This window comes from Salvelinus fontinalis, chromosome 16 (assembly GCF_029448725.1).
Source record: "Salvelinus fontinalis isolate EN_2023a chromosome 16, ASM2944872v1, whole genome shotgun sequence".
Taxonomy (NCBI): domain Eukaryota; kingdom Metazoa; phylum Chordata; class Actinopteri; order Salmoniformes; family Salmonidae; genus Salvelinus; species Salvelinus fontinalis.
This window is the reverse complement of record NC_074680.1, coordinates 13667471-13693991: the sequence shown is the minus strand read 5'-3', so window position 1 is coordinate 13693991 and position 26521 is coordinate 13667471. Positions and strand designations below refer to the sequence as shown.

At 41.8% G+C, this 26521-nt stretch overlaps 1 protein-coding gene across 2 annotated transcripts in view; it reads left to right on the top strand.

Moving 5' to 3' along the window:
* Positions 1-26521, top strand: part of LOC129812670 (uncharacterized) — a 60873-nt gene that overhangs the window by 20289 nt on the left and 14063 nt on the right. The window contains exons 1-15 of one of the 2 annotated variants that reach the window (XM_055864432.1): positions 879-952; positions 2101-2239; positions 5148-6535; positions 8732-9897; positions 10161-12859; positions 15819-15857; positions 16987-17105; positions 17335-17649; positions 19662-19788; positions 19902-19937; positions 20754-20929; positions 21105-21231; positions 21434-21579; positions 24973-25099; positions 25313-25342. In XM_055864432.1, coding sequence (XP_055720407.1) covers positions 951-952; positions 2101-2239; positions 5148-6535; positions 8732-9897; positions 10161-12859; positions 15819-15857; positions 16987-17105; positions 17335-17649; positions 19662-19788; positions 19902-19937; positions 20754-20929; positions 21105-21231; positions 21434-21579; positions 24973-25099; positions 25313-25342 — 6636 coding nt within the window. In that variant the 5' untranslated portion in view covers positions 879-950. Of the gene's footprint in view, positions 1-878; positions 953-2100; positions 2240-5147; positions 6536-8731; positions 9898-10160; positions 12860-15818; positions 15858-16986; positions 17106-17334; positions 17650-19661; positions 19789-19901; positions 19938-20753; positions 20930-21104; positions 21232-21433; positions 21580-24972; positions 25100-25312; positions 25343-26521 lie in introns of those variants that run through there. The other variant, XM_055864431.1, reaches the window with a different exon arrangement.

Below are 26521 nucleotides of genomic sequence, written 5' to 3'. Positions count from 1 at the left end.
CTACTGACAGCTACATTATTGAGGAAGAATGTACTTTCTATGCTTGTGATATGTGGTTGTCCCTCCTAGCTATCTTAAGATGAATGCGCTAACTGTAAGTTGCTCTGGATAAGAGCGTATGCTAAATGACTCAAATGTAAGTGTAACAGAGAAAGACTCCATGCAGGTTGGAGCTGGTTGGTTTGGGCCTTGGCTTTGTGTCAAGAGTCTGCAAACTGCAAAATAATTAATGGTTTCTGTGGTCTTTAAATTAACTTAGAGTGCATCATTGTTGCATTGGATAGGCCTATGTAATGAATAGTGAATATGCATTATTTAACTAATGAAAGCAATTAGCATTCATATGTATTGTCATCCTTTCAGATCTTTTCCTATCAAGCCGTGTATGTGAGATATCATGCTCTGCCAGACGTCTTCACGTAGACGCGAAGAGAATGCATCTGCGCTGGATGCTTCCTCCGTGGAAGTCTTGCAAACTCAGCATAATTTTGCAGAAAACATTCATGCATGATGTCTCATGAATTAAAAACATCCCTGGTACATTCCCAATTCATGGCTCATAGACTGAATGTTGTGGCACACCTTTCTGCACAGTTTACCCAACGTCACTGTACCAGTACATCATTAACAAAAGAGACTGGCTTCAAAGTGTTGGCAAAGTTGGCGTGACCAGGGGAACTAAACATATGTCATGGGGAAACAATAGATTCTGTAGAATGGCAGTGTGATGTTTTATTATTATTCTGTATGACTCATCAGGCAACTTTGAAGTCAGGAAAATGTAATCTGATGGTATAGATGGTATAATAAAGCCAGAAGATGCTGGTCAGTGATACCAGCTATCTTGGAACAAACATAGCGTCCTCTTGTGGTGAAAAATTCACATGACCAGCCATTTTCACTTGGCAAGGGTTTAGGTGGCTGAAACTTCCCGAACGTAGAAGATAAAAATGTAAGTGAATAGTGTAGACCATTATCGTATTGATTGATGTGAAAAGTGTTTCTCTAGGTACTGGATTAATCTTCAACATTGCTGAATTATTTCTGAACATTTCACTCCTCTTAAAACACCCCTGATGTTGCACACGTATCTACAATGGAATGCGGTTGACCATTCTGCATTCGGGGAGTGATTACCATAGCTCACTATTATGGGACGCCACAGTGGGTGAGCTAGCCTAATTATTTCGGAACATTTCACCCCTCTTAAAACACCCCTGGTGTTGCACACGTATCTACAGTATCTACAGAGGAATGCTGTTGACCATTCTGCATTCGGGGAGTGATGACCATAGCTCACTATTATGGGACGCCACAGTGGGTGAGCTAGCCTAACTGCTTCTATTGACAACACAGATTCTACTTAATTAAAAGCCTTTGGGTATAGTGATGACAGGCAAAACCTCCTGAAAACAGACCAGTGCCTCTTCACACGCATGTCCCAGAATCCACGCGGTCTATTCTAACTGCTGCACACATTCTAACTGCTGTGACTAAGCCGCGTGGAGTGAATGTCGTCTGACCAGTGTCCCATTTCTCTCTGCTATAATTGTTGTTGTTGTCGTCTGCCGAGAATGATGAAGGTGTCAACACTTACAATTAATGCTCTAATGGACTCACCTCATTTGGAGGCAGGAAATGTTTTTGGTTGTGTTTGTTCCTGCACTGCAGTACATGTATGTACACAGTGTGTGAGGAGAACAACAGATGCCATAGTTGAAACAGGAAACACAAGGGTTGTCGTTTTGTTCTTGGATAAGTTGATGTTTAAGAAAACCATACTTTTCTGTTTTACAGGTGATGTTATTTTCAGAGGGTCAAGCAGTCATGGGAGGTGACAGGACTTTTGTACCTTTCATTTTGACAAGGTCATATAACATTAATGTGATAACAATAACATATGGGTGGGTGGAACAATCAGCCATGCCATGGGTCTGTGAATGTGTGTGACAGATTGTGGGTCAAAGGATAAGGATATGAAAGAAAAGAAAGAGAGGCTGAGCGAGTAGGATGATAGGAACAAAGTTACATGTTATCAATGGGTGAAAAGATCTGCCTGCTCTAAGCCTAACAGTACCTATCTTTCTCTCTCTGTGACAGGAGTTTTGATCAACTGAGTGTGTCGACAGAGTACAGCGTCAACAGCACCAGGACGGAGAGAGACAGGGACGCTACCTCCATGTTCAGCTTCGACATGTCAGCCTTCAACAGCCTCAGCCCCACCAAGTCCAGAAATAAGGTACGTCACAATATAGTAGAGTACAATAGGAGTACTCTTTTGTGTTGTGGAGAACTAATCAGGAAATATCCATTATATACTGTATCTGAATTATTGTACTTTCAAACCACCCCCTCTTTACCTTCTGTGAGGACAATCTGGACTCCTTTAGGATTTTTTTATTTAATTTATTAGGATCCCCTTTAGCCGACGCCAATGGCGCCAGCTAGCCTTAGGACAGACTCATCTAAGAGTGATGTTGAGATGAATGATGAAATGTGACTATAGTATACGTAGTGGCTAATCATACTGTACCATACATGTTTATCATAGTTCTACAATTGTCCAAAGTATGTGTCAAACATAGAGGACTTTCAGAGAGGGTAGATTAATATCCAACCCACTTGATAACACTTGATAAAAAATCATTTGAGAGTGACAGAATCTGTCTCTTAGCTTAGAGACATTTACCCCATACTACTGATTGTTACTGCTTGCACTGAGCCTGGCTGATAAGTCATATAAAAAGGTTGCGTAGGAGGGCAGTATTGACTCACTTTGCAGGGCATCAGCTGCAGGAGAGGTAGTGTGGTCATAGGATGCATTGCAGATATACAAATCCTCCGCAGAATGTCTTTACAATGTCCAAGGAAATCCATATTGATTGTGTCATTTGCACATTTGCACAGATTGTGTCATTTACACCTGTAGTGTAATTGATTTTAACTGCCCGTAAACATTTTATGCAGCAACTGAAATTCTTCAGACAGACCCCTCAATATAAGTTTATGACTCCGTTTATACTAAAGCTTTGCATTACGCAATATTTGGGTTTAGAATAACAATCTAGATGAGCATTTTCTTCAATGCCTGGAGGTATTGAGATGAATGTAAGACTGATTGTTATTTTTCAGCATCCTGTCAAATTGCATACAAATCATTAAGGGGCGAAGGGTCAAATTCAAATATGTCGTACATATCCTAGGTGAAATGGCATGCTAGAAATTATTCTTTCGGATTGAATTTCTTACTGTGTTATTCTCCATTGTCACAGACTTGTCCAACCTGTTCTCCAACCTGGAGTAATTAATGGGGTAGGATTCACTCTGTGTTCTATTAATATTCATCCAACTTTTACAAGTACATAATTGAGCACGTTCAGGCATTCAAGAAGAATTATGTTTTTCCTGGAAACCTGGTTACTGGGGTAGACTTTTATTTCTATGCCAGGCATACAATTTGGAACATAAACTGGAGTACAGTACTGTAACCACAAAGTCTGTGGTTTCTCCTTTCATGTGTTTCCTGACCTGTCTGAGGCCATTTGGAAACAAAGGAACAATGAGCTCTGTTTCAACAGGATTTTGTATTAGGTAAAAGTCCTGTTGAGATCCAGACTCTTCTCTGTTAAACCATTTCGACTACTGAATGAAGGATGTGCACAGGTCCATATGAAACAATGCCAGCAAATCATTCAACTCGTGTCAATTTAGAGGGAAAGGGTCAAAATGTGTGTCCTTGCATGTGTCAGAGTTGGTCAAAACATTTATACTGTACATTTATACTTTATTTCCTTGTCTCAGTGCAACTGAAAGTAGCTTTCATGTCTATGGTATTATTATATTGATAAAGAGGTTTCCAGACTACTTACTTGCTTAGTTTGATTGAGGAAGGAAGGGTGGGGTTGTTAGGCAGACATCCGTGTCCATATATTCTCATTGGATCATTCATTCCTGTGAGTTGTTTGCTCTGTGAAAGCTCTTTCACAATAGCCTATATGCTGCACTGTACTTGGCAGTACAAATTGATTTATGCCCTGAAGCGATGTACTGTAGTTTGTTTGATAGTCTACTCAAGGCTAGACATATACAGATACACACATACATCACACACAGACTGTCGGTCTCTCTGTGAAGGTCATTTTTTCACCTACATTGTTGGATTTGGCGGCGTTATGACTCTTATCCCAGCTTAGCAGGAAGTAGAAAGCTGATAAACATTAACTTTTTGCAGCTGATATGCGAGAAGTCAACTGGGCTGGAGTGGTGCAGTATATGGTCAGTATGTTGGGATTCTAAAGAAAGGAAATCTACCGGTTAAATCCCAGCAAGTGTCGCTAAAATGGTATGCAGCGATCTCCTTTTTTTTGTGTTAGTGTGTATTATCTTTTGTTATGATCTGTATCCTGTTCCAGCCTGTACTAGGAAACAGACAGAGTGTGCTGTGCTTTTCTATATATGCTACTGTGTCACCTGTGTTTTTATCTAGTAAACTTTTATGTGCTGTTTATGTTTTATTGATTTGATGGAACCCAGGTCTCCCTGGAAAACAGTGGCAAGTGTTACTGAATGGACTATCCTGGCTAAATGAAACAAGCAGACCATGTCGTTATTGACTTACCTGGCTAAGTGTAGTTTGAATAAGACAGAAATATATTGTATTTGCTTTTAGATATGACATTTAATCCAATGATACTGTATAGATCTTATTACAAACTAGTATTATTTGATGACCCTCCCATTCCTAGTTTGCCTCGTTGGTTCTCATTCCACCTATCCCGCAGTGGGTTTTAATACCTGTGGTTACTGACTTGTGGGCATCGCAGAAATGTTCCTGTAATGTTCTATCCTTCCAATGTTGTCATTACCCAGGTGCTGTAGCAACCTGATCATGTTCCTGGCTGTTAGTAGAAAGACATCTTCACTATTCAGCTTGGCTGGTGTTTGATTTTGACAAGAATATTTACCTAATCTTCGAGGTTATAGTTAAGGATATTAAGGTAAATGTACTAAATTATATCAAGGACTGAAAGAAGTGAGATGAGACCCAACCTCTGGCTATTTGTATAGCTGTGCCAAAAACAACAGGTGTGTCTGTTCTCCATCTGGGTATTTATTTTTCATTTTTTTGTCTCTCTGTCTCCTCCCAGAGCTCGGAGGGAATGTTTAACCGCATCAGCAGTTTATTTTCCACCAAGAAGAAGAAGAGCCGGAGTGGTTCACTCTCAGTAGGCTCAGAGGATGGATCCTGGCTGGGTCCTGGCTCTCCCATCTCTCCCTCGTCCCCTGGTTCTTCTCTCTCCCCCCACCAGAAGGACGGGCCGAGGACCACCACTACCCAGAAAGAGGGGGAGGTAGTGGAAGCGGGAGCTGGGCCAGTGCTGGAGAGTCTGTCGGAACTCCAAGCGAGGGGGTCAGTGTTCAGTAGCAGCTCCAGCCCTAGTACATCCTTCCAAGCCTCTCTGGTGGTGGCGGACACAGAGGACCTGCCGTTTGCAGACAGTGACAGCAGCGGCCGGGGCAGCGTGAGGGAGGTGCAGGTGTGCAGGATCAGCCGGGCGGAAGCAGAGTCAGACGGAGAGGCAGACAGGAATTCTGGGAATCTGACTCCCACGAACTTGTCCCCCTCCGAAGCAGAGCAAGCCCCAGAGCTCGGCCTCACTAAGGACGTGGTGGAGGAGGTGAGCAGGAGGCTGCAGGTATATCTGAAGGAACAAACCACTGTGAAAGACGGAGAGGGGTTGGAGTGGGGCGACCCAGTGATCCAAACCACCCTCAGGTCGTTTGAGCTCTCTCAATCTCACCTTAAGACTGACGTCATCTCTCTCGGCATCGAGTCTAAAAAGACCTCTCTGAAAACATCTGTTGGAGGGAAGGGGAGTTACCTGCTGGGAGTGACTCTAGGCTCTCAGTCTCACACCCCGTTCTCCTCAGACCCACAGCCAGAGGGTGAGGAGGGAGAGAACAGCCCAGCCATGGGGAAGAAGAGCAGGAGAAGGGCTCTGAAACCCACCAGCATCAGCACGGCTGAAACAGCTCCCCCCAGCCAGATGACGTTACCTGGGGGAGAGGGGACGAGGCGGGACTCACCTGCGAAGCTACACAAACCTGTGTGGGTGGAAACACACCTGGGAGAAGAGCCCATACCTGTGACTGTGGCCCCTGTGGAGTACACTGATACTGCCAGTCTCCTGGCCACTGTAACCCTTTCAGCAGTATCCGGTGGCAGAGAGCCAGAGCTGGCTGTATCCACAGCACCAGTCTCCAAGGACTCCGAAACAAACACAGCCCGGCCAGAGGCGACCAGTCCAGCCACAGACTCCGAGTGCAGCCCCCCTCTAGAGGATCAGACGGCCCTGAGCAAAGAGGAAAAGCGCAGGAGTGTGAAACTGTCCCACAGTGAGAAGCTTTTCACTAAGAAGGTGTATGTGAGCCCTGAGCCCAGTTTTGATGGGGATGAGCAGACAGAGAGAGAGCTGGAAAAGAATGACATCGTAGACTTGGCTTCAAAGATTCCTCAGAAGTCTGAGGTGAAACTGTAAGTGTCTTTATTTTACTTTTTTGGGAGTCTTTTTAATGAGCACTTTGATCGTTGAGATGGAGACAGCGAGAGAGAGGTGTGCAACCTAACCTGTGTATTCCCATGTCTTTTTGTGCCAAAGGAGAACAATAAGAACAGTTGGTTACACAGCTGAAAAACTCCTGCGTCATTAAAATGTTCACCTACAGTACTAATACTTTACTTTGACTGAATGATACTGACAAGACTACTGTATGTACGGTAGGCCATTGACTATACAGTACAACAATATCTTATGTATTCGTCACAATATACTGTGCACAGTCAGTCAGTCAATAGGCTACCCTAAATTGTTAAGAGTCTGCTGTTGAGCAAGAAAAGAAAATACAGGGGAACCATTTCAATATTGTAGTATACTGTAATTCAGTGGCAAATAAATCATGATGCAGCAGTTATTTGAATAATGCAACAAGTAAACTCATGAGCAACTGTTCCTTTTACCAAGCTAATAAGAATTTTGTTAAATGCTAGCAACGACCATGACAGCTTCAGATGTGGGATCTTTATTTGAGCCAGTTTGCTACAGCAGGAAAATAATCCTGCAGCAACAGGAAATATTAATTATTATGTGGATTATAATGAATTTACATTTTTGGTAGGGCAAATCAAGTCTGACATTTTAAAGTGGAAATTCCAAACTTTAGAAGCCTTTTTATACCTCAAATACACTACAGGTTTGCATTTGCTGCTGTGCAGGAACATTCTCAGCAACAAAAGAGTGATCAAATTAAGATCCTACTTAGGTACCACTGATGCAAAGCCTATTATCTTAACAATATGGTTAAGATTGTTAACTGTGTCCTCTGGCACAGGGGATTCTGAAGAGAAAATATCATAAATGTTCAGCCCAACCAAGATTGTCTTAAAACAACTGTAATTTTACTGTAACATTTCACACTAGTTATTTTGGAAGACACTTTACTGGAGTAAGCAGAAGTTTGTAAACAGAACATTCATCGTAGATAAAGGTAGGACGTGTAAAATATAATATATATTGCATGAGATGTAACCTGCTAATTAAAATCACTGAAAGAAAAAAAAAATTGATTGTTCAAATGAGCTGTTGTTATATTTCAATCAAAATGGAGGGCATCTCAAACTGGGCACTCATTGGTTCATTCAACATTGCTTCCACGTCATTTCAATGAAATTACTTTAAACCAATGTGGTATACACATCTGTGACCACTGGGCTGTGTTTACTTCAGGCGTCATTTCCATCCTGAAAGATGACTCATGACGAAGTTAGTCTGAAGGTGACCACAAGTCACTCACTTTGTTTGACTAAAAGGGTTACTGAATAGAAACAATACAATGCTGATAAAAGTAAGGCATGCCATTCTGATATCCATCTTTCAGATGTAGTATTGTCACAAGGAATATGTATTTAGTTGTATCCTATTCAGGTGGAATAGCCTGTCTTTAGATTAAAACTATTGTTATACTGTACCTCAATGGAATCAAATTTCTACTGTTCTACTGATACCCGAGGGGATGTTCTGCATTGCTGGAAGTTTTAATTAAGAGCAGTTTAGAAAAAACTGTTTTGTCAAGTTACACAGAGCAGAAAGATTTATTTCAGTTTCAATTTGCACTTATGGGTGTTGCTAAAGGCTGTTTTTCTTTATCTGAAGAATGTGTTTATATATTTTAAAGTTGAATGTATAAATCAGGTAGCATCAATGTCATGTTACCTGAGTTTAACAAGCACACATGTTTGTGGTGACAAGTTTATTCTGCACACTAAATTGTTTTCCCCTCCTCCCCTCAAAGTTAACCTTTTACTGCAGTGGGCTAAATCAGGATCACGCAGAGTGATTCTTGGTAGTCTTAAACAAATCTACTTTAAAACAAAAGTGTACACCTCACACACATGGTTATGGGCTTAAAAAAAGAAGACACCTGTACCATGTCAGATATAGAGGTGAAATACGTTCCATTTTGAGTTTGCATCCCAATATTACACTTCATATACATCACAGAAGACTGAAATATAACCAAACTGTTTGACATAGAAATGTTTTATACATTTTTATAATATTTATTAATAAAATAAAAATATAAATAACATTCTACCCATGAGGCGAAAGAGGTAGCTTTTGGTCACTGACTGCAGGAAAGGGCTACTCACTATTTTTCTATCTTTTCTCTCCAGGCTGCCAAGCCTCAAAAAGGTGAATGTAAATCTCAAGGAACCAAACAATGACTGTATCATCTCCGTGGGAGAGATAACTGAGGGTACAGACTTTGACCTAAGCCACCATGAGCTCAAAGCTGTAGACAGTTCCCCAACCCCAGATCTGGATGAGGCCTCTCCAACCACAACCATGCCAGGACGCAAAACACAGCCTAACACTGGGGGTTCAGGGGTTAGAGGTCAGGGGATGCCCCAGGTCACCCCGTCTAAATCAGGGGATAAAGTAGGACATGTTGCCAGTCGGTTAAAGAGCCCATCTCCTTCTGTTGGACCCAAGTCCAAAGCTGGCCTGGGCATGGCTAAGGGAAAGGGTCTCACAGATGGTGGAAAGTCTTGGGTTTCTAGTGAGGCTCCATCGCAAAGGACAACTAAAGATGGCGGCGAGAAAACAGAGGTTATGCCGTCTACATCAAAGGGTCAACTCACTGCAGGAAAAACAGAGGTCACCGACAGCCCCAAGTCGAGAATCCCCAAAAAATCATTATCAGAATCTGCATCAAAACCCCCAGTATCACCAGACACAACCTCAGTGGTTGATGTTTCAGAGGTTGTGCCTGTGGTTGTGCCTGGTTCCAAACAACAGAAAACTCCCGAACCTAAACATTTAATGATGAAAACAGGCACAAAGCTTATTGTTGAGGATGAGAAGGGAGTGGGTTCAGGAGAAAAACAAACTTATGTGCCTGTTAAGTCAGAAGAGGTCTCACCTACTAAAATACCACTCATGTCACCTGTGAAGTTCAGCAAAGACAAGAGCAAAGAGAGTTCAGATAAGGTTAACCTGGTCAATGGACTGGAGAATGACCCAGAGGACAACACTACCACTGCCAAAACAAGGGAACCCAAAGATGTGAAAAAACAGACTCCCACACACCCAGATAGCAACAACAGCAGCATGATACCAAAGAGTCGGTTACCCAAAGCCCCTGACAACTCTTCGGTCAGAAAGGCGAAAAATGGCAAACCCCAAACCATCGACACCAGCAGTAAAAAGACCAAAACCACTGAGAGAGCATCAGGTGTCAATAGTAGGCCTTCCACACCAACCAGTCCAAAGCAGCAGGAGCTTCCCAGCCCAGAGGAAAGGCCCACAGATGAGACCCTGATCCCTGAACCTGAGAAGGGTAAGACAAATGTGTCATGAATTTTAAAAATGTGGTATTGATAAGATTCTCTGCTTGCTTAAGGCATCTGTCTAGCTAACACACTTTAGCTGTGTGTTTAGTAGTGGAATGTTTTAGAATTGTTTAATTGCTTTGATGGACTTGAGGTATTGTACATTTCACATATTTTATAGAGGGATAGCTCTCATTTTGCATCGTATGATTAAAAACGAACCAACACACCGTTATACGAATTGTCTGACTAACTAATGTATCACCAACAGGAAGCAAGCTGCCTTGCCCTTTGCCAACAAACTTGTCCCAACAGCCCTCTAATAAGAGCACTCCACATGACGATGGTGACACATCCACCTCTCCCGCACTGGTACCAACCAAGTCAGAGAAACCTGCCTTCCTTAGACTGAAGAAGCAGAGTAACATCACATCTCCCATTATGAACAAGACTGCTGAGGATGCTGGGAGTTTGAAAAGTCCAGTGAAAGATCCAAGTGATTCTGTAACTGTGGCTAGCAAGCTTCCGATGTTGCGTCAGAAAACCCCCCCTAAAGGAAAACGCAGCAAACCCCTTAAGAAATTTGAGCAAACTGTGAACTCTGAAACACTATCTGAAACACAATCTACATCTGTACAAGATCATGTGTCGCTGATCACAGATAACTCTCAGATAGAAGATCAACAAACCAAACCAGTAAAAGGCTCCTCACTAGTAGCAGACTGTAGCACTGAGCTTGTAAAATATCAAACAGATAAACCAGCAATCACTGGAATGACGGAATCACTGAAGGGCAGCAGTAGTAGTACACCTGAAACAAAACTGGATGCAAAATCAGAAATTGCACAAGAAAAATCCCTGTCAGTCAGAACTATCTCTACTACACAGAAACATCAAACCAAACCACTCTTAGATCTCTCATCAGAGATTGACAGTGACTATGTGGAAGCCTTAACAGATACACCACAGCTGCTGACAGGTAATGTAGAGCCAGGTGTCGTTATGGAGAAACGCCCATCTGAACCAAGCCCCATTGTGTCTGCCTCAGGCACACCTACCCATGAGGAAGTAATAGATACATCTACCAAGCCTGCAGTTACTGACCGCATTCATACTGACACTGACACCCGAACCAATCAGAAGAGTAATGAGAGCAAGGACAATACCTCTACAGCATCAGAGAAGCTCATATCTGGTGCTGGAGAGGAAATAGGTAGTACCAATCAGCCTGTGGAAAATGGCCTGGATGAAGCTAAGGAAAGCTCACCCAAAAATGCCTCCACTGTGGTTGAAAGTGGAGAAAGTCACAATATGGCAACACAGCCAAATCTGATTGGCTTGGAGGAAAGATCACAGGCACTAGCTAATGTTCAAACCCCAGATATAGTACATATTGGTAATGCCATAGTTTCTGATATATCCATAGTTTCTAGGAAAGAGAGTGAAGTACAGAAGGAGGGAGAGCCAGTGAAGGTCTCAGATATTCTAACAAAGGGTGGGATTGTTCAGAAAACAGTTGAAAATGGAGAGGCCCAACTGAACAAAGAGGTTCCTTCACTGACACATAATTTGGCAAATGCACATAGGCAGCCACACAAAGGAAAGAAACAAGAGGACAAACCCCATGAGGCAGCCAATAAGAGTACCATAACTAAGATGGACGCAAAACAGGAATCAAAGTCCATAACCACAAAGGCTAAGGAAAAGAAGGAGAAGGTGACAAAACAAGAAGATAGACCAAGTGAAGGAGTGACTAAAAACACAGTCTTTAAGATATTAAACACAAAACAGGAATCAAAAACCATAAGCACAAAATCTCAGGATGAGAAGGTATTGGTCCTCAAAGAAACCCCTAAAACTAGAAAAGCAACCCCCAATACTGAACTGCCTCTTCAGCCGCCAACTTCTCTGAAGCACCCCTCTCCCCTTAAACCTCTCCCTTTGAAACAGGCCTCTCCCTCCAGCTGGTTAGATGTGGAGCACAGATCCAAGCGGGAGCAGAAGAGGGAGACCAAGAGGAGGCTGGACTGTTCAGCCAGCGAGGATGAGAGTCTGGCTGAGTCTGACGATGTGGAGGACTTCATCAGAAGCATAAAGGAACTGGGCACCCCCTTTTCCCTGCCCTCCAAGAGGCACCACAATCATCCCAAGACCCCCTCACCCCCCTTTGCTCTGCCCGCCATCAAGGAGGACCGCTTCGAGAACCCCTTTGATGCTGAGGGCTTTCAGTTTGGCCTGAAGAAGAGGACGAAGGATAAAGTAACCCCGGCCATGTTGATAAAGAAACAACCTCACAGGGAGGAGAAGACACAGACAAGACAGAATAGAGCAGAGGGTAGCCTTCTCTACAAAGCTCTCCAGTCTCCATCTAGAGCCCTGAGAAAACCAGAGTATCAAACTGACAGTAAGGATGGAGAGGTGGAAGTGAAGGTAGAAGTGAAGAGGGAGGTAGAGAAGGAAGAGGAGCAAGGGAAAGGAGAAGAAACCGGGCAGCTCTCGTCGCGGCTTGGAAGGATGTCCATACTGTCTAAATTGTTGAGTTCCCCCAAGACTTCCGGAAAGGGCAACGGGGAACCTTCCTCCTCAGTCTCTAATGGTGCGCCTCCTTCTCTTACAACCCAGGGCACAGTGCCAGGAAGGGCGGGCGGGAGCGGTATGGATCCAGGCCTGCTTGTGGGTGTGGGTGCAGCTTGTGAGTCAATAATCAGTCCCTCTTCATCTCCTTCTTTGCCCTCATTCACTGAGCTAAAGCTACCAGATCACCTGGAGAAATATCTCAGGAAAGACAAAGGAGCTTCACAGAGTAATGTTACACAGAGTGCTTTGGTTAGTACTGTAACGGACCTAGGTCAGGGTGCTGGACTTCCTCCTCTAAATATGGGCGTAAAGGGACTTACGTTAGGACATCTTTCAGCCAATAACCACCTCCCACAGGCCCCTCTGAATGGTCTTCTTACAGCCAACACAAAGGTAAGAGTCTCAGATGACTGCATGAAACCAACTGACAGTTTGGGGTTTTGCATTGTTGCTGTGTCTACCTTATTTTATTTATCTGTCTAAAATCTCTTTAGCCAGGTAGGGCAGACCGGGGTTGGTTTTCTCACAGGTTGGTCAATTTATGTCAGGATGACAAAACATTGAAGTGACGGGAATTTGTGTTCTTCTTCATAGGTAAAAAAAAATATTAGAAAAAGATCCTTGTATCCTGTATCCAACAGTTATGTTTGTTGAAAAGTTCTTATTTCGGAGTTCCTAGGCCATGTGGTAACTAGCGTCTTAATTAGCCGGTGGTTGGGGATGGTTGTCACATGGAATGTGGGGTTGGTTGTCACTATCAACTCCGTTATAACAAATCCCCAACTCTTTTGTGCTTGTGATATAAAAATTTCCCTTCTTTGCCTCTCTCTCACACACATTTTTTCAGTCACAAATGTACTCAAAATGTCACATGAAATTCTCACGGCATAAAATGATGAATTTTGTTAGGAATATTGTTCGATCAAAGAAAGGCTCGGCTATTTCTAAGACTATTTATGCTATATTGCTTCATTTGCTGTTACAAAAGGAAGATGCTACTAGCAAACAACCACCAGCATACTGTGTGACATCTAGCCCCGTGATGGGTCTGGTTGTCAGAAGTAGTCAGAGTATTTGATGGATTATGTTGGGGTAAGATATTAGGATAAAAATGGATCCTATTTTAATCCAAGACCTTGGTCTTTCTCCGAATATTGAAAATAGTATTGTATGATACACTGGTATTGAGAAATACGCACAAGAGTAAAAAGTGTGACACCAACCCCGGTCTCCCCTACTTTGACTAGATTTAGAAGTTATTTTACATAGAGACAATAGAGAAGTGTATGATTAAGACACACACTACCGGTCAAAAGATTTAGAACACCTACTCATTCAAGGGTTTTTCTTTATTTTTACTATTTTCTACATTGTAGAATAATAGTGAAGACATCAAAACTATAAAATATCACATATGGAATCATTTATTAACCAAAAAAGTGTTAAACAAATCAAAATATATTTATATTTGAGTTTCTTCAAATAGCCAACCTTTGGCTTGATGACAGCTTTGCACACTCTTGGCATTCTCTCAACCAGCTTCACCTGTAATGCTTTTCCAACAGTCTTGAAGGAATTCCCACATATGCTAAGCACTTGTTGGCTGCTTTTCCTTCACTCTGCGGTCCGACTCATCCCAAACCATCTCAATTGGGTTGAGGTCAGGGCATTGTGGAGGCCAGATCATCTGATGCAGCACTCCATCAGTCTCCTTCTTGGTCAAATAGCCCTTACACAGCCTGGAGGTATGTTGGGCCTATTGAAAAACAAATGATAGTCCCACTAAGCCCAAACCAGATGCAATGGCGTATCACTGCAGAATTCTGTAGTAGCCATGCTGGTTAAGTGTGCCTTGAATTCTAAATAAATCACTGACCGTGTCACCAGCAAAGCACCCCCACACCATAACACTCCCTTCTCCATGCTTTACGGTGGGAAATACACATGCAGAGATCATCCGTTCACCCACACCCTGTCTCACAAAGACATACATGGTGGTTGGAACCAAAAAGGCTGGTAACTCTAATGAACTTGTCCTCTGCAGCAGAGGTAACTCTGGGTCTTCCATTCCTGTGGTGGTCCTCATGAGAGCCATTTTCAGCCATTTTCAGCCATTTTCATCGCTTAATGGTTTTTGCGACTGCACTTGAAGAAACTTTCAAAGTTCTTGAAATTTTCCGAAATGACTAACCGTCTTTCTCTTTGCTTATTTGAGCTGTTCTTACCATGATATGGACTTGGTCTTTTACCAATTAGGGCTATCTTCTGTATACCACCCCTACCTTGTCACATCACAACTGATTGGCTCAAATGATTAAGAAGGGAAGAATTTCCACAAATTAAGTTTTAAGAAGGCACACCTGTTAATTGAAATGCATTCCTGGTGACTACCTCATGGAGCTTGTTGAGAGAATGCCAAGAGTGTGCAAAGCTGTCATCAAGGCAAGGGGTGGCTATTTGAAGAATCTCAGATATAAAATATATTTAGATTTTTTTTAAACTTTTTTTGGTTACTACATGATTCCATATGTGTTATTTCATAGTTGTGATGTCTTCACTATTATTTTACAATGTAGAAAATAGTAAAAATAAAGAAAAATTAGTAGGTGTTCTAAAACTTTTGACCGTTTAGTATAGCTATGGTTGTCTCTACCTGCTTCTATTATATTCACTCAGTACCGTCACTGCTTTACTGCTTCAATCTGATAATTTACTTTAACAACTGAATGCGTTTTGACCTGCAAGGCATTATTTTATGGGCTGGGCAGGTCCTTCAGAAACAGTTCACCTTGTACAAAGTCCTGGCAGTGACAGTATTATCTATCCCCAGGGCAACACATCACTAAATCACCTCAGGTCCATCTTTTTCTTTTGGAATGTTGAAATCCATTCACAAGTTTTAGATCTTTACAAGTTATGTCGCTTAGAAACAAGCCATACATTGTTTACAAGGAGAAGAAAAGGCATTCTTCACAATAAATGTTTCATATACGTCCAGAACGACCTCATTTTGTGCGCCTGTTTTTATCAACATGCGAATAGCCCTACTTCTCTCATGCTGTTCTGTTTATATGATCCAGATGCCATGATTGCCATCTTACTTCTTTCCCAGCAAGCAGTGGGTGTAGACCAACAATGTTTTTTTCTTACACACCAAATACCGTGTAGATGACTAACTATTGATGTTTTTAAGCTGGCAAATTTTTAACTGCTAGTCTTTTGAGTTATTTTTATCTGGAGGCGGTCCATAGTTTTGTCGGGAGTACAGGAAATACACAGGATACTTCTGCTTTTCCACCCCCCAGTCCCTCAGAAGAAAATGAAAGACAGCATGCTCTCTTTCCCTTTGCAGATTCCAGAAGCGAGAGGGTTTCATAAACGGCCTGGGAAGGTACAGTTGACTTTACATTAAACTATCCAATATCCAGTGTTTTACAGTAACACACTGATATTATAACATGATGCAAGGTATACACCTCGTGGTGTTTTGGAGAGTTCTAAATTATTTACTCTCATATACTTTTTCTTATTGTATGCTGATAATCTGGAAAGATATTTAATAAAACAACATCTGCAGTATTCAATTCTATTTTACACACTAAAAACAAATGGTTCTATATAGTGCCAAATAAGGGCTATTTGGCTCGTAACGATAGTGGATCGCATTTTGGTGTTACATAGAAACGTTTTTTTTAAGGTTCTATAAGTAACCATGCTCATAATGTTCTAAATGGAACCTTTATGGTGATTTAAATAACCATTTCCTAAGGTTCTATAAAGAACCAATAAATAAAGGTTCTATATAGCACCAAAAAGGGTTCCGCTATCGTTATAACCCTTTTTGGTGCTATATAAAACCGTTTTGAATGGTTCTTTACAGAACCTTTATGGAGAATGGTTTTATAAAGAAACATTCTCAATCTACAAAACCTTTGAAGAACCATCAGGATTTTTTATTCTGGTTAGCCGTAATATATTGTAAAAAAACATAGGTGTCCTTATTGTGTTAATGACAAGTTGAATCAGGTGTGCGTGTGCTAGCTCTGGAACGGCTGGGTGTCCCTGAGGAGAATTCATTCACACCACTCATTTAGACAACAGTTCTCAATTGACGCAAGGCCATACATGAGTTTTTCACAAGGCACCATCACTGGCCATAGTCATATTTAATGTGTAACAGATTAGATCAACTGGAATGACACTCACTCACGGTTGCGCAAAAAGATATGGGTGCAAACCACACCCCAAAATATTCTAATGAGCCACCGCCCATACACTTTAATTATCACTAAAACAGGAAATAACCCCTTTCTGAACTGCAAAAAAACATTGAAGGGCTCAAAGGGTTATTTGAGTCATTATGGTTCCACATAGAACAATCACCCTTCTCAAAGAACCCTTGAGGAACCCTCTTTTCTTAGTGTGTTTAAGAAGTTACAAGTGGCCATGATACAACCACCAAGTGTCACATGTAATGACCATGAGATATACTTGCTGTCAATCTCTACTTCCTGTTGTAGATAGTGCTCCATGAGCAGGCTCAGTTTGAAGGAGTGGCCTACGAGGTGTTTGGTGACGTGGAGGATGCCTCCATGATGAAGCTGTCTCCTGTCATCTCAGTCAGGGTCATCAGGGGATGGTAAGACTGTTTGTGGGGGACAACATTCTTCCTTCGTTCCCTTACTCTTTATTCCATCAATAAATGCTTAGATTAATAAAAATCTCACACACATAAAAATCTTATTAACTTGACACAATCCTTTATGAATTGATGAATGTCTCATATTAACGAAGCATGACAGCAACTCTAAACATATTGTCACTGTTATGAACATGCCTCTGTGTGTCATCACTTCCTGTCTGTGTAGCTGGCTGCTATATGAGAAGCCAGGGTTCCAGGGGCGGACCATCGCCTTGGAGGAGGGACCCATGGAGCTGGTCAACGTGTGGGCAGAGGAGGTGACATCAGGGGCACTGGACCAGATGGATCAGCCTGTCCCAACTTCACCCATGATCATCGGATCCATCCGCCTGGCAGTGAGGGACTACAGTTTACCTCAGATTGACCTGTACACTGAGGTGAATGGTCTGGGGAGGATGTCATCATTCTGTGACGACACCATCGAGATCTGTTCCTATGGGAACATACAGAACACCGGCTCCATCAAGGTCCACTCTGGAGTGTAAGTTCTACCCTCATACCAACAAGGTTGAAGGTCCAAATCATAGTCCAGATATTGCTTTAATATTAAATTGAATCCAGTATACTGTACTACATTGCCCCAGCAGGCTTGCTATTGCTCAAAAGCGTGTTGAAATGGATGAAATAGTTTGCAAACTATCATTTTGCATGTTCACTCACTATTTTGTGTATGCGTTATTGTTGGCAACTCTTCTCATAGACGGAGCTTACGTCACTTTAGATATACCGTGTCATATGAAATACACAATAAGACCTGAGAGTGTATTGGTCTGGCATCTTCTCTTTCCTCAGTGGAATGCAGGCTGGCCTGTTTGTTTGTCGGAGTGACTTAAACCTGCAGTTAGATGTTTTCACTCAGTCACACAAACTATTGTTGTTTTCTATATACAGTAGTTACCTTGGTGATTTTATATACTGTATGTGACCGACCGGCTCGATTCGGTCTAATGTAGGAAAATTTGAAAGGGTGCTTTTTACATTGGATAAAAGTAGAGACTCAGAGCTAGAAAATTGTATTTCATACACTACAGTTGAGGAACAATGGGAAAGTAATTCTGCTTTGAAAGTTGATAAACTTGTAACCTCACTTTTGAGAAAATGGCCTTTGACTGTTTTGGTACACCTACTGGAGACCTCTTTGTCTACACCCATTCAGCATCGTTCACACCCTTTTAAGCTTTAGCCCAACCCATCTCTTTAAGGGTTGATCCAAGCGGTCTGTCTTAACTACAGCAGTCAAGCACCCGAGCTAGCTGGCTAACGTTGGTTAGCTTGCTAGCTACTACCAGACACAAATGCGAGAACAGCTTACTCCGACCATTTTACTCGCCCTAGTAGAGCTGATTAGGCTGTTTTTATGTTATCCAGAGCGTTTGTAAATTTGTCAGTTATTCTGCGCTCTGGCACACTCAGATGAGAGTGCTCTGAAATTAGAGTAGATAGCCAGAACAAATTTACCAGCTACACCTATCAACAGTTGTTGTAATGACATCCTTACCATTCTATTGAAATTGTTACTTGCATAGTGGAGTCTTTTGTTAAGACATGTAGATAGCTAAACAATGAACCATAATCACAACTAATGATGTTACTACCCTGCATGAATCTTCAGGTAGCTAACCAACCAGGTTCAATGTTAGCTAGCTAACATTAGGCTATAACTAGGCAAGCAAATGGCTCTGAGATACGAATAATCACCTGTATGGATGGACGCTTCTCCCTCTGTCACGGATGCCATGGTTGCCCTTTGTTTGAAGATGTAATCTGGAGACAGGTGTTTTCTCCATCTCCTTAGGTATCATACTCTAATTCCACTGATTTCAAAACTTGGTCCTCCAGAAAGTGGAGAGCAACACTTGTGCATTTCTACTATGCAATATATATATATTTTAAAAGCCGCATTAGACAGGATTACCTACACATAACGTTACTGACCAGCTCAAATAGACAGAAGTGTGCTACATGGCAGACCAATCAGAATTCATCTCTTGGCATGTCCAGCCCAGTCATAATCTCAGCAAATCATGACTAACGGAAAGGTTGCTTGCTTTTTCTGTGGCTAAACCAACTAGGCTCGTAATTTAACAATTTGTTTTCCTATTTACAGATGACAAACATGTTTGTTATTAAGACACATGAAGTTCACATTTTCCAGAAGGCATTTCTGCCAAAAAACGCATTTTGATCAAAATAAAAAAAAGTTTGCGTTCAAATGGCTCTCCTGTGAAGTAGTGACGTGCAACATACGTTTAGTTTCCTGAAACGAGTCACATATATCGTCATTTTAGATATAGTTTAGGATATCTACTCATGTCTGTCTTCTCAGGTGTGAAGGAGAATCACGGGGCTAACACCCTGAACTTGTATTGGGATTTTTTATTTTTATTAATATTTACATGGGAGCTGAAAAACAAAGGTGTGATGTACATCACTTAGTGTCTAATCTTTGTATGCGGTGCGTGTGTGTGTGTGGGCCTTTTCCCCGTCCTGTAGCTGGCTGGTGTATGGTGACCCAGATTTTGGGGGTCTGCTAGCGGTGTTGGAGGTGGGAGAGTATCCCTGTCCAGAGGCCTGGGGATTCCCTCAGCCCTTCATCGGATCTCTGAAACCCCTCAAAATGGTATCATTATGGCATTCTTACTTATTTTCTGAAAATCACTTTCCCCATATAGCTTCTACTGTTTTATCTTTATGATGTTAAAAGCCTACTGTGTGGTTTTCCGTGTCTTACAGGGTGGGATAAAGGTGGAGCATTCTAATGAAGTAAAGGTACGTTTCCCCTCAGTGAATTCTTCTGTTTTATAGCTATTTCCATGGCCATTCATATTTACATCAATGTTTAAGGATGAAAAAAATAGACATACAGTCAGTGAATGACAGTGGGAAGTTTCAACAACTGCAAGAGCCTCTTATCACCAAACTCATAATAACCAAAGGCTTGTAAAATGTTATTCTTGTGACATGGCTGAAGACAAGCTATGATATGATGACATGGCATATTATTATAGCACCGCTGCCATCCTAAATCCTCCATCAAATCTGTCCGTTGTGAATCAGACAGACAGGCCTGTTGTTGCAGGTGAATTGGCCAGTGACTAGTGAGAGAACTATGTGTGCACTGGCAGCTCTATGGACACATGGCACCCGTGTGCTGTCTCTGCATGCTCTCACTCTCTCTGTCTAACCCAGAAGACAGGCCTGTGGTTACCAGTAGAGCTGTTTGTTCAGGTCAAGTTCAATAGTCAATCTAAAATGTAGAAATATGCAAGCACAGTTTATGCTTTTCAAGAGGCTGATAATGTAGTTGTCTGGCCCAGTATGTGCTGAACATTTGTGTATCCATTCAAGCATATGATTGATTTATAGGTAAGGAAAAAGTACCACGTAGACGTCTGGGCTTAAATTACACTGACAGACAGGCAGTGGTGAAATACAGTATGTTTTGGTCAGATGGCACAGGGCCTAGGGAGCTGGAATCTGTGGTATGAGGAGCATGCAGCCCTGGCATGGGGATGGGGACGGCATGGAGAACACTGCCCACCTAAGCACATCAGCCTAAACTTGAACCCCTTCTCTCCCCCTCAGGCTCTGGTGTTCGAGAGGCCGTGCTTCGAGGGCAAGTGTGTGGAGATTGACGATGATGTGTACAACTTCAGAGAGGGAGGAGATGAGGAAGATGGGGGGGAGGAGGAGGAAGAAGGGAATCCAGTCAAAAGGAAGACATTGTGTTCTGTGGGATCCCTCAAGATCCTCAGAGGACTGTACGTACTTGTGGTTGATCTCAGCTGAGATACTGTACAGTAAGGGATAGTATTGTAGAATTGTGTATCTTATCTAACTTTATTAACCTATCATAACACAGATTAACAGGATATTCATTCTGTACTGTATTGGGTTGTATGTACTCGAACATCACCCTCTTGATTGTCCCTGTAGCTGGGTGGGCTATGATGAGCTTGACTTTGAGGGTCACCAGTATCTCCTGGAGGAGGGGGAGTACCCTGACTGGAGGGAGTGGGGAGGCTACGGAGATCAGCTCCTGTCACTACGCCCTGTATGCACTGTAAGTATTGCAACTCTATTCAGAGCTATGTGAACATGACCATGGTTTAAATCTGTTTCATCTATTTCCGACCTGTCTTTGATTGGTTTTGATGATTCAAAGTAGGAATGGTCAGGAAGTTGAAAAGATGGGTCTACTTTGATCTTGTTAATCCAGAGGGGCCATTTGAATGGTGTTTGTGTGTACATTCCCTGTGTTGTAGGACTTCCTGTCTTCCCATGTGAAGCTGTTCAGTGAGAGGGACTTTGGGGAGAGAGGGGTTCACATGGACCTGCTGGGGCCTGTCACTAACATGGAGGACACCTGCTGTGGCCCCAAAGTGCAGTCCATCAATGTCCAGGGTGGAGTGTAAGTCAAATTCTATGATAGTCGAATGTAGCAGGCCTTGCATCTACTGAAACGCGGTGTGTCACAACTGCACCAAGGCTTGGGCTTGCTGTGCTAGAGATATATAGGTGTGTCTCTCCTATCCTCTTTCCTCTTATTGCAAGCTTTTAATGAACACACACTCACACACACAGCACTGGAGGGCACAAACATGAAAGAGGTGTGTGAATGTCACGCTTAGTAAAGTAATACTGAAGGTTAGATAATGGGTGGAGGAATGAGAGCGCTCTCTAGGGCTTTATATTCTAAAAGATGAGATTAGGGTGTAAAGGCACAGTACTGGAGTCAATATTAAAACTCTATGAGCTTAGTACGTTTTTCGAAAGGGAGTGGCCATGTTCCAGACATGAATTGAATCACCTTCAGCTTCGTTGGCTATTAGCAGGATGGATGCCGGTGCTTTTTTGTATATGGTATATTCAGTTGTCTCAGTGGTCACAAAAATCTCTGTGTTAGAATGAAATTAGAACTTTCACTTCCATTTTAATGTATCTTCCCAAACTATTTAGTTATGTAGAGCCAGATTTTGACCCGAGTTAAGTGCGTGTAAATGGAACAAAATTCCCTTTTTATGCACTTTTCTTTCTATGCGTACTCTGACCTTGAACATAAGCATGAGAATAGCATGCTATTCTCACATAGTTAGATCTAAGAAATCAAGGTGTGGCAGAGGTGTATTCTGAACTTTACTTCATTCTCTAATAATTCTACCACATTTACACCACCATTCTCCATGCACTGTAATTTGCAACTTCATAAGAGCTATTGATAAGGGCCAGGTAAATGAGTAAACCGTTTGGATAAGAGAATTGTAAATATAGGCCTAAATAACACTTGTTTTGCATCTATTTGACCTTATAATCGCTGGAGACTAATGTGAAACCAGTCATATGGCAGCAAACTGAAGTATATCAAGCATATCCCAAAGTAAAGTTTATGAAATGCTGTGCCATTATGCAGCATTTTTTGTGTACAGCCTTTTAACATGCAGGGATGGGCACTCTCGAATGTCTTAATTATAGGTTACCTCGACTTTCTCTGTCTCCTATTTCTATCATGTTAAATATTAGCCACTTCCATTATCAACCGTCAGTAGGCCTAATAACCACACACATTTAACTGCCAATTTACTGTGAGTTCCCTTCAGTTGGTGTAGCCTACATTATCATTCCATTCAATTCCATTGTTTTGTTTACCTTAGTTTGCTTCCTCTGTAAACGCCGTTACGGTTGTGTGGTTGTTGCGGAGGATCATTAGTAACGGTTGATAATAAAAAAAGATATGTAGGCTAATTAAAAGGTTATTGAACGGAGCTCAGACCAAGCCGTAACCGTTTGAACCCGACACATAGCACAATACTTGGCCGTGTCGTCACACTGTTCCATGGTTAGTGCAGGCAAAACATAAGTGTATAGTACTATTGTACACTATTCTCCCTATTATAATTATATGTTCACTAACCTTCCAACATTACCATGGGTTAAAGAACTGAATGTGGCAATTTTCAGAATGAATCAAACCACTGTTTTCTTTCTTTCGTGTATAAAGGCTCCCCAAACTGTTTTCTTATGATTCATAAATACTTTCCTAAACCTAAATAACCTACAAGATCAGAGTATTTATAAATCTACCAATTCGTGCTGAAACGGAGTTGAGTATGCAAATATTTAAATGTCTTTCTTTAATTGATCCCTACTATTCTGAACCTGTTCTCTCGAGTCTGTCGCCAAAATCCCTACTATAAGGTACACCGTATTTAAAAGGATGGCTTAAGATACATGTACTGAAAATCTTATTGAATGAAAACTCCCAGAGAAAAACTGTTGGTAAGCGGGAGGGATGTATTCAGAGCGTGCAAGGTAGCCACACCTGCAGAGCGCATTACCCGACTGAATAAGTAAAGTCTGAATACCAAATGCTGAGGAGTGCGTAGGAAAGGTGTACATTCTTAAATCGGAATCGGCCTCGTAGAGCATAATCCTACTTCTTATGTAGTTCAGAATGAACAACTGAATGAGGATAACCCTTACATCATCTCTTCATACCCTTCTACTGTTTACTCACTAATTGTTTTATAGCCTTTCAAAATGCCAGGGCGGTTTGCTTGGTTAGTATAGAGCTACAGCTGGTGATATAAACATCTAATGCTAGGGCTGGTGGTTTGGTAGTCATATAATGGAGTTACAGCTAGTGATTTAAGTTATAAATAAAATCAAACGTTATATGTCACATGCGCCGAAAACACTTACTTACAAGCCCTTAACCAACAGTGCAGTTCAAGAAGAGTTAAGAAAAGATTTACCAAATAAACTAAAGTAAAAAATAATAAAAAGTAATACAATAACAATAACGAGGCTATATACAGGGGGTACCGATACCATGTCAGTGTGTAGGGGTACAGGTTAGTTGAGGTAATTTGTACATGAAGGTAGGGGTGAAGTGACTATACATAGATAATAAACAGCGAGTAGCAGCAGTGTACAAAACTAATGGGGGGGTCAATGTAAATAGTCCGATGGCCATTTGATTAATTATTCAGCACTCTTATGGCTTGGGGGTAGAAGCTGTTAAGGAGCCTTTTGGTCCTAGACTTGGCGCTCCGGTAGTGCTTGCCGTGCGGTAGCAGAGAAAACAGTCTATGACTTGGGTGACTGGAGTCTCTGACAATTTTCTGGGCTTTCCTCTGACACCGCCTATTATATAGGTCCTGGATGGCAGGAAGCTTGGCCCCAGTGATCTACTGGGCCGTACGCACTACCCTCTGTAGCGCCTTACGGTCAGATGCCGAGCAGTTGCCATGCCAGGCGGTGATGCAACCGGTCAGGATGCTCTTGATGGTGCAGCTGTAGAACTTTTTGACGATCTGGGGACCCATGACAAATCTTTGCAGTCTCCTGAGGGGGAAAAGGTTTTGTCGTGCCCTCTTCACAACTGTCTTGGTGTGTTTGGACCATGATAGTTCTTTGGTGAACTATCATGATCAATGTTATTGGGAGCCTGTTCGGCGCGCCCTTTCCTGTAGTCCACCATCAGCTACAGGGCGGTAATCATTTAGGCAGGTTACCTTCGCTTTCTTGGGCACAGGGACTATGGTGGTCTGCTTGAAACATGTAGATATTACAGACTCGGTCAGGGAGAGGTTGAAAATGTCAGTGAAGTTAGAGGACTAGAGACTACAGTCAAATGATAAGGCCTATAATGATCATATTCAGAGCACCTGTTTAAAGTTTATGTAATACGGGAGGGAACGATGCTATTTACAACATGTTTATATCGTAAAATGTGACCGTATTATGGGGTGTCCTACTGTAAGTGTTAATTTACCAGATCCAACCTGTTGTGTGCTCTAAACAGGTGGGTTGCCTTTGAGAACCCAATGTTCTCCGGAGAGCTCTACGTTCTAGAGAAAGGCCTCTACGGAAGCCCAGAGGACTGGGGAGGACAGAACCTCAAGATCTCCTCACTGCAGCCAGTTTTCCAGGTAAACATGTCCAATAACTTTTAATGGGTGGACTAGGGAAAGCCGTTGTAAAGTAATAATCACAGTAGTAACCCCTTCATAGTATCATACTTTATCATACTAAGTTTTTACTTGCATGACAGTGATAAGTTATGAGGTTGGTGAGGATACTTTGAAATTGTTTATCCAGTGACGATAAAGAATGTAATCCATCATTTTCTTTATTACTTTCAGGATAACCTGGGTGGATCAAGCAAGTTCAAGGTAAAGTCAGATAGTGATAAACAAATAGTATTAACTATCTTAACATAGTCAATAGTGTATGGGAGTGATTATACCATCAGTTTGTATGAAGAGTAGCCTACGTGCAGTGGTGTAGTGGAGGGTATAAGCAGGTTTACGCCGTATACCCACTTCTTTTTCAGTGGGCATTGCGTGTACTCACTTCTTAATCCCCATGATGCGTATGAAAGTAGTGGAGTGGAGATATACCCCGAATCAATTAACAAGGCTGGTGGACCAGATCAGAATGTTTAGCTTAAAATGTTGCTGAACTAATATTTCTTCACATTTTCAGCACAGCAATGTGCACACGGTGGTAGACCTAGCACGGTGCAAATGTTCCAGAATGCAATTTGCGGGAAAACACTGTTCTAAAATCCATACCACACGTGTGAGCGGTTTCATGGATAGAGTTGGAAATATCTGTTAGAAATGTAGAGAGGGGAGATCTAAAGATGCAACAACAATCATGGGTTACTAAAATGACTAGGATAATGCCTTTAGCTGCTAAACAATTAAAGAAAGTTAAAAGAAAACCAATAGAACAGGAGAAAGCATATGAGAAAGTCTTTATAAAATAATTGCCTCCCAAGTTTCTATGGTGGGATTTTAGCTACAGGCTACTTTGAAGCATGCCTCATAATATGAAGTAAAACGTCCAGGTTTTAAACAATTAAGGAACATGGAAAAATATAGCGATGCTAATGATAGGCCTAACCGTCTTCTGGTAGATCAGGTGTCAAACTCATTCCACAGGGGCCGAGTGTCTGCGGGTTTTTGCTCCACCCTTGTACTTGATTGATGAATTAAGGTCACTAATTAGTAAGGAACTTCCCTAACCTGGTTGTCTAGGTCTTAATTGAAAGAAGAAAAAAATACGAAGACACTAAATAAATAAATAAAAAATAAAAAAATGATTAAATTTTCCCCAGACGTCAAAAGTGGTGTGCTGATGTGGTTTAAGCATTGTTGTGGTCTTAGAACATCCAATTCTGTAGTTTTACTATTAAACCTGTGAATTTCAGACTTAGTTGACAGCATCATTTATCTGTTTCAGTAGTAGGCCTACTATTAGACTACTGCACAGCTTGGGTTGGCCTAACTGTGAAAGACCAATAAGGATTTATAATTTTAGGTCATTCAGACTGTATGTCACTGTTT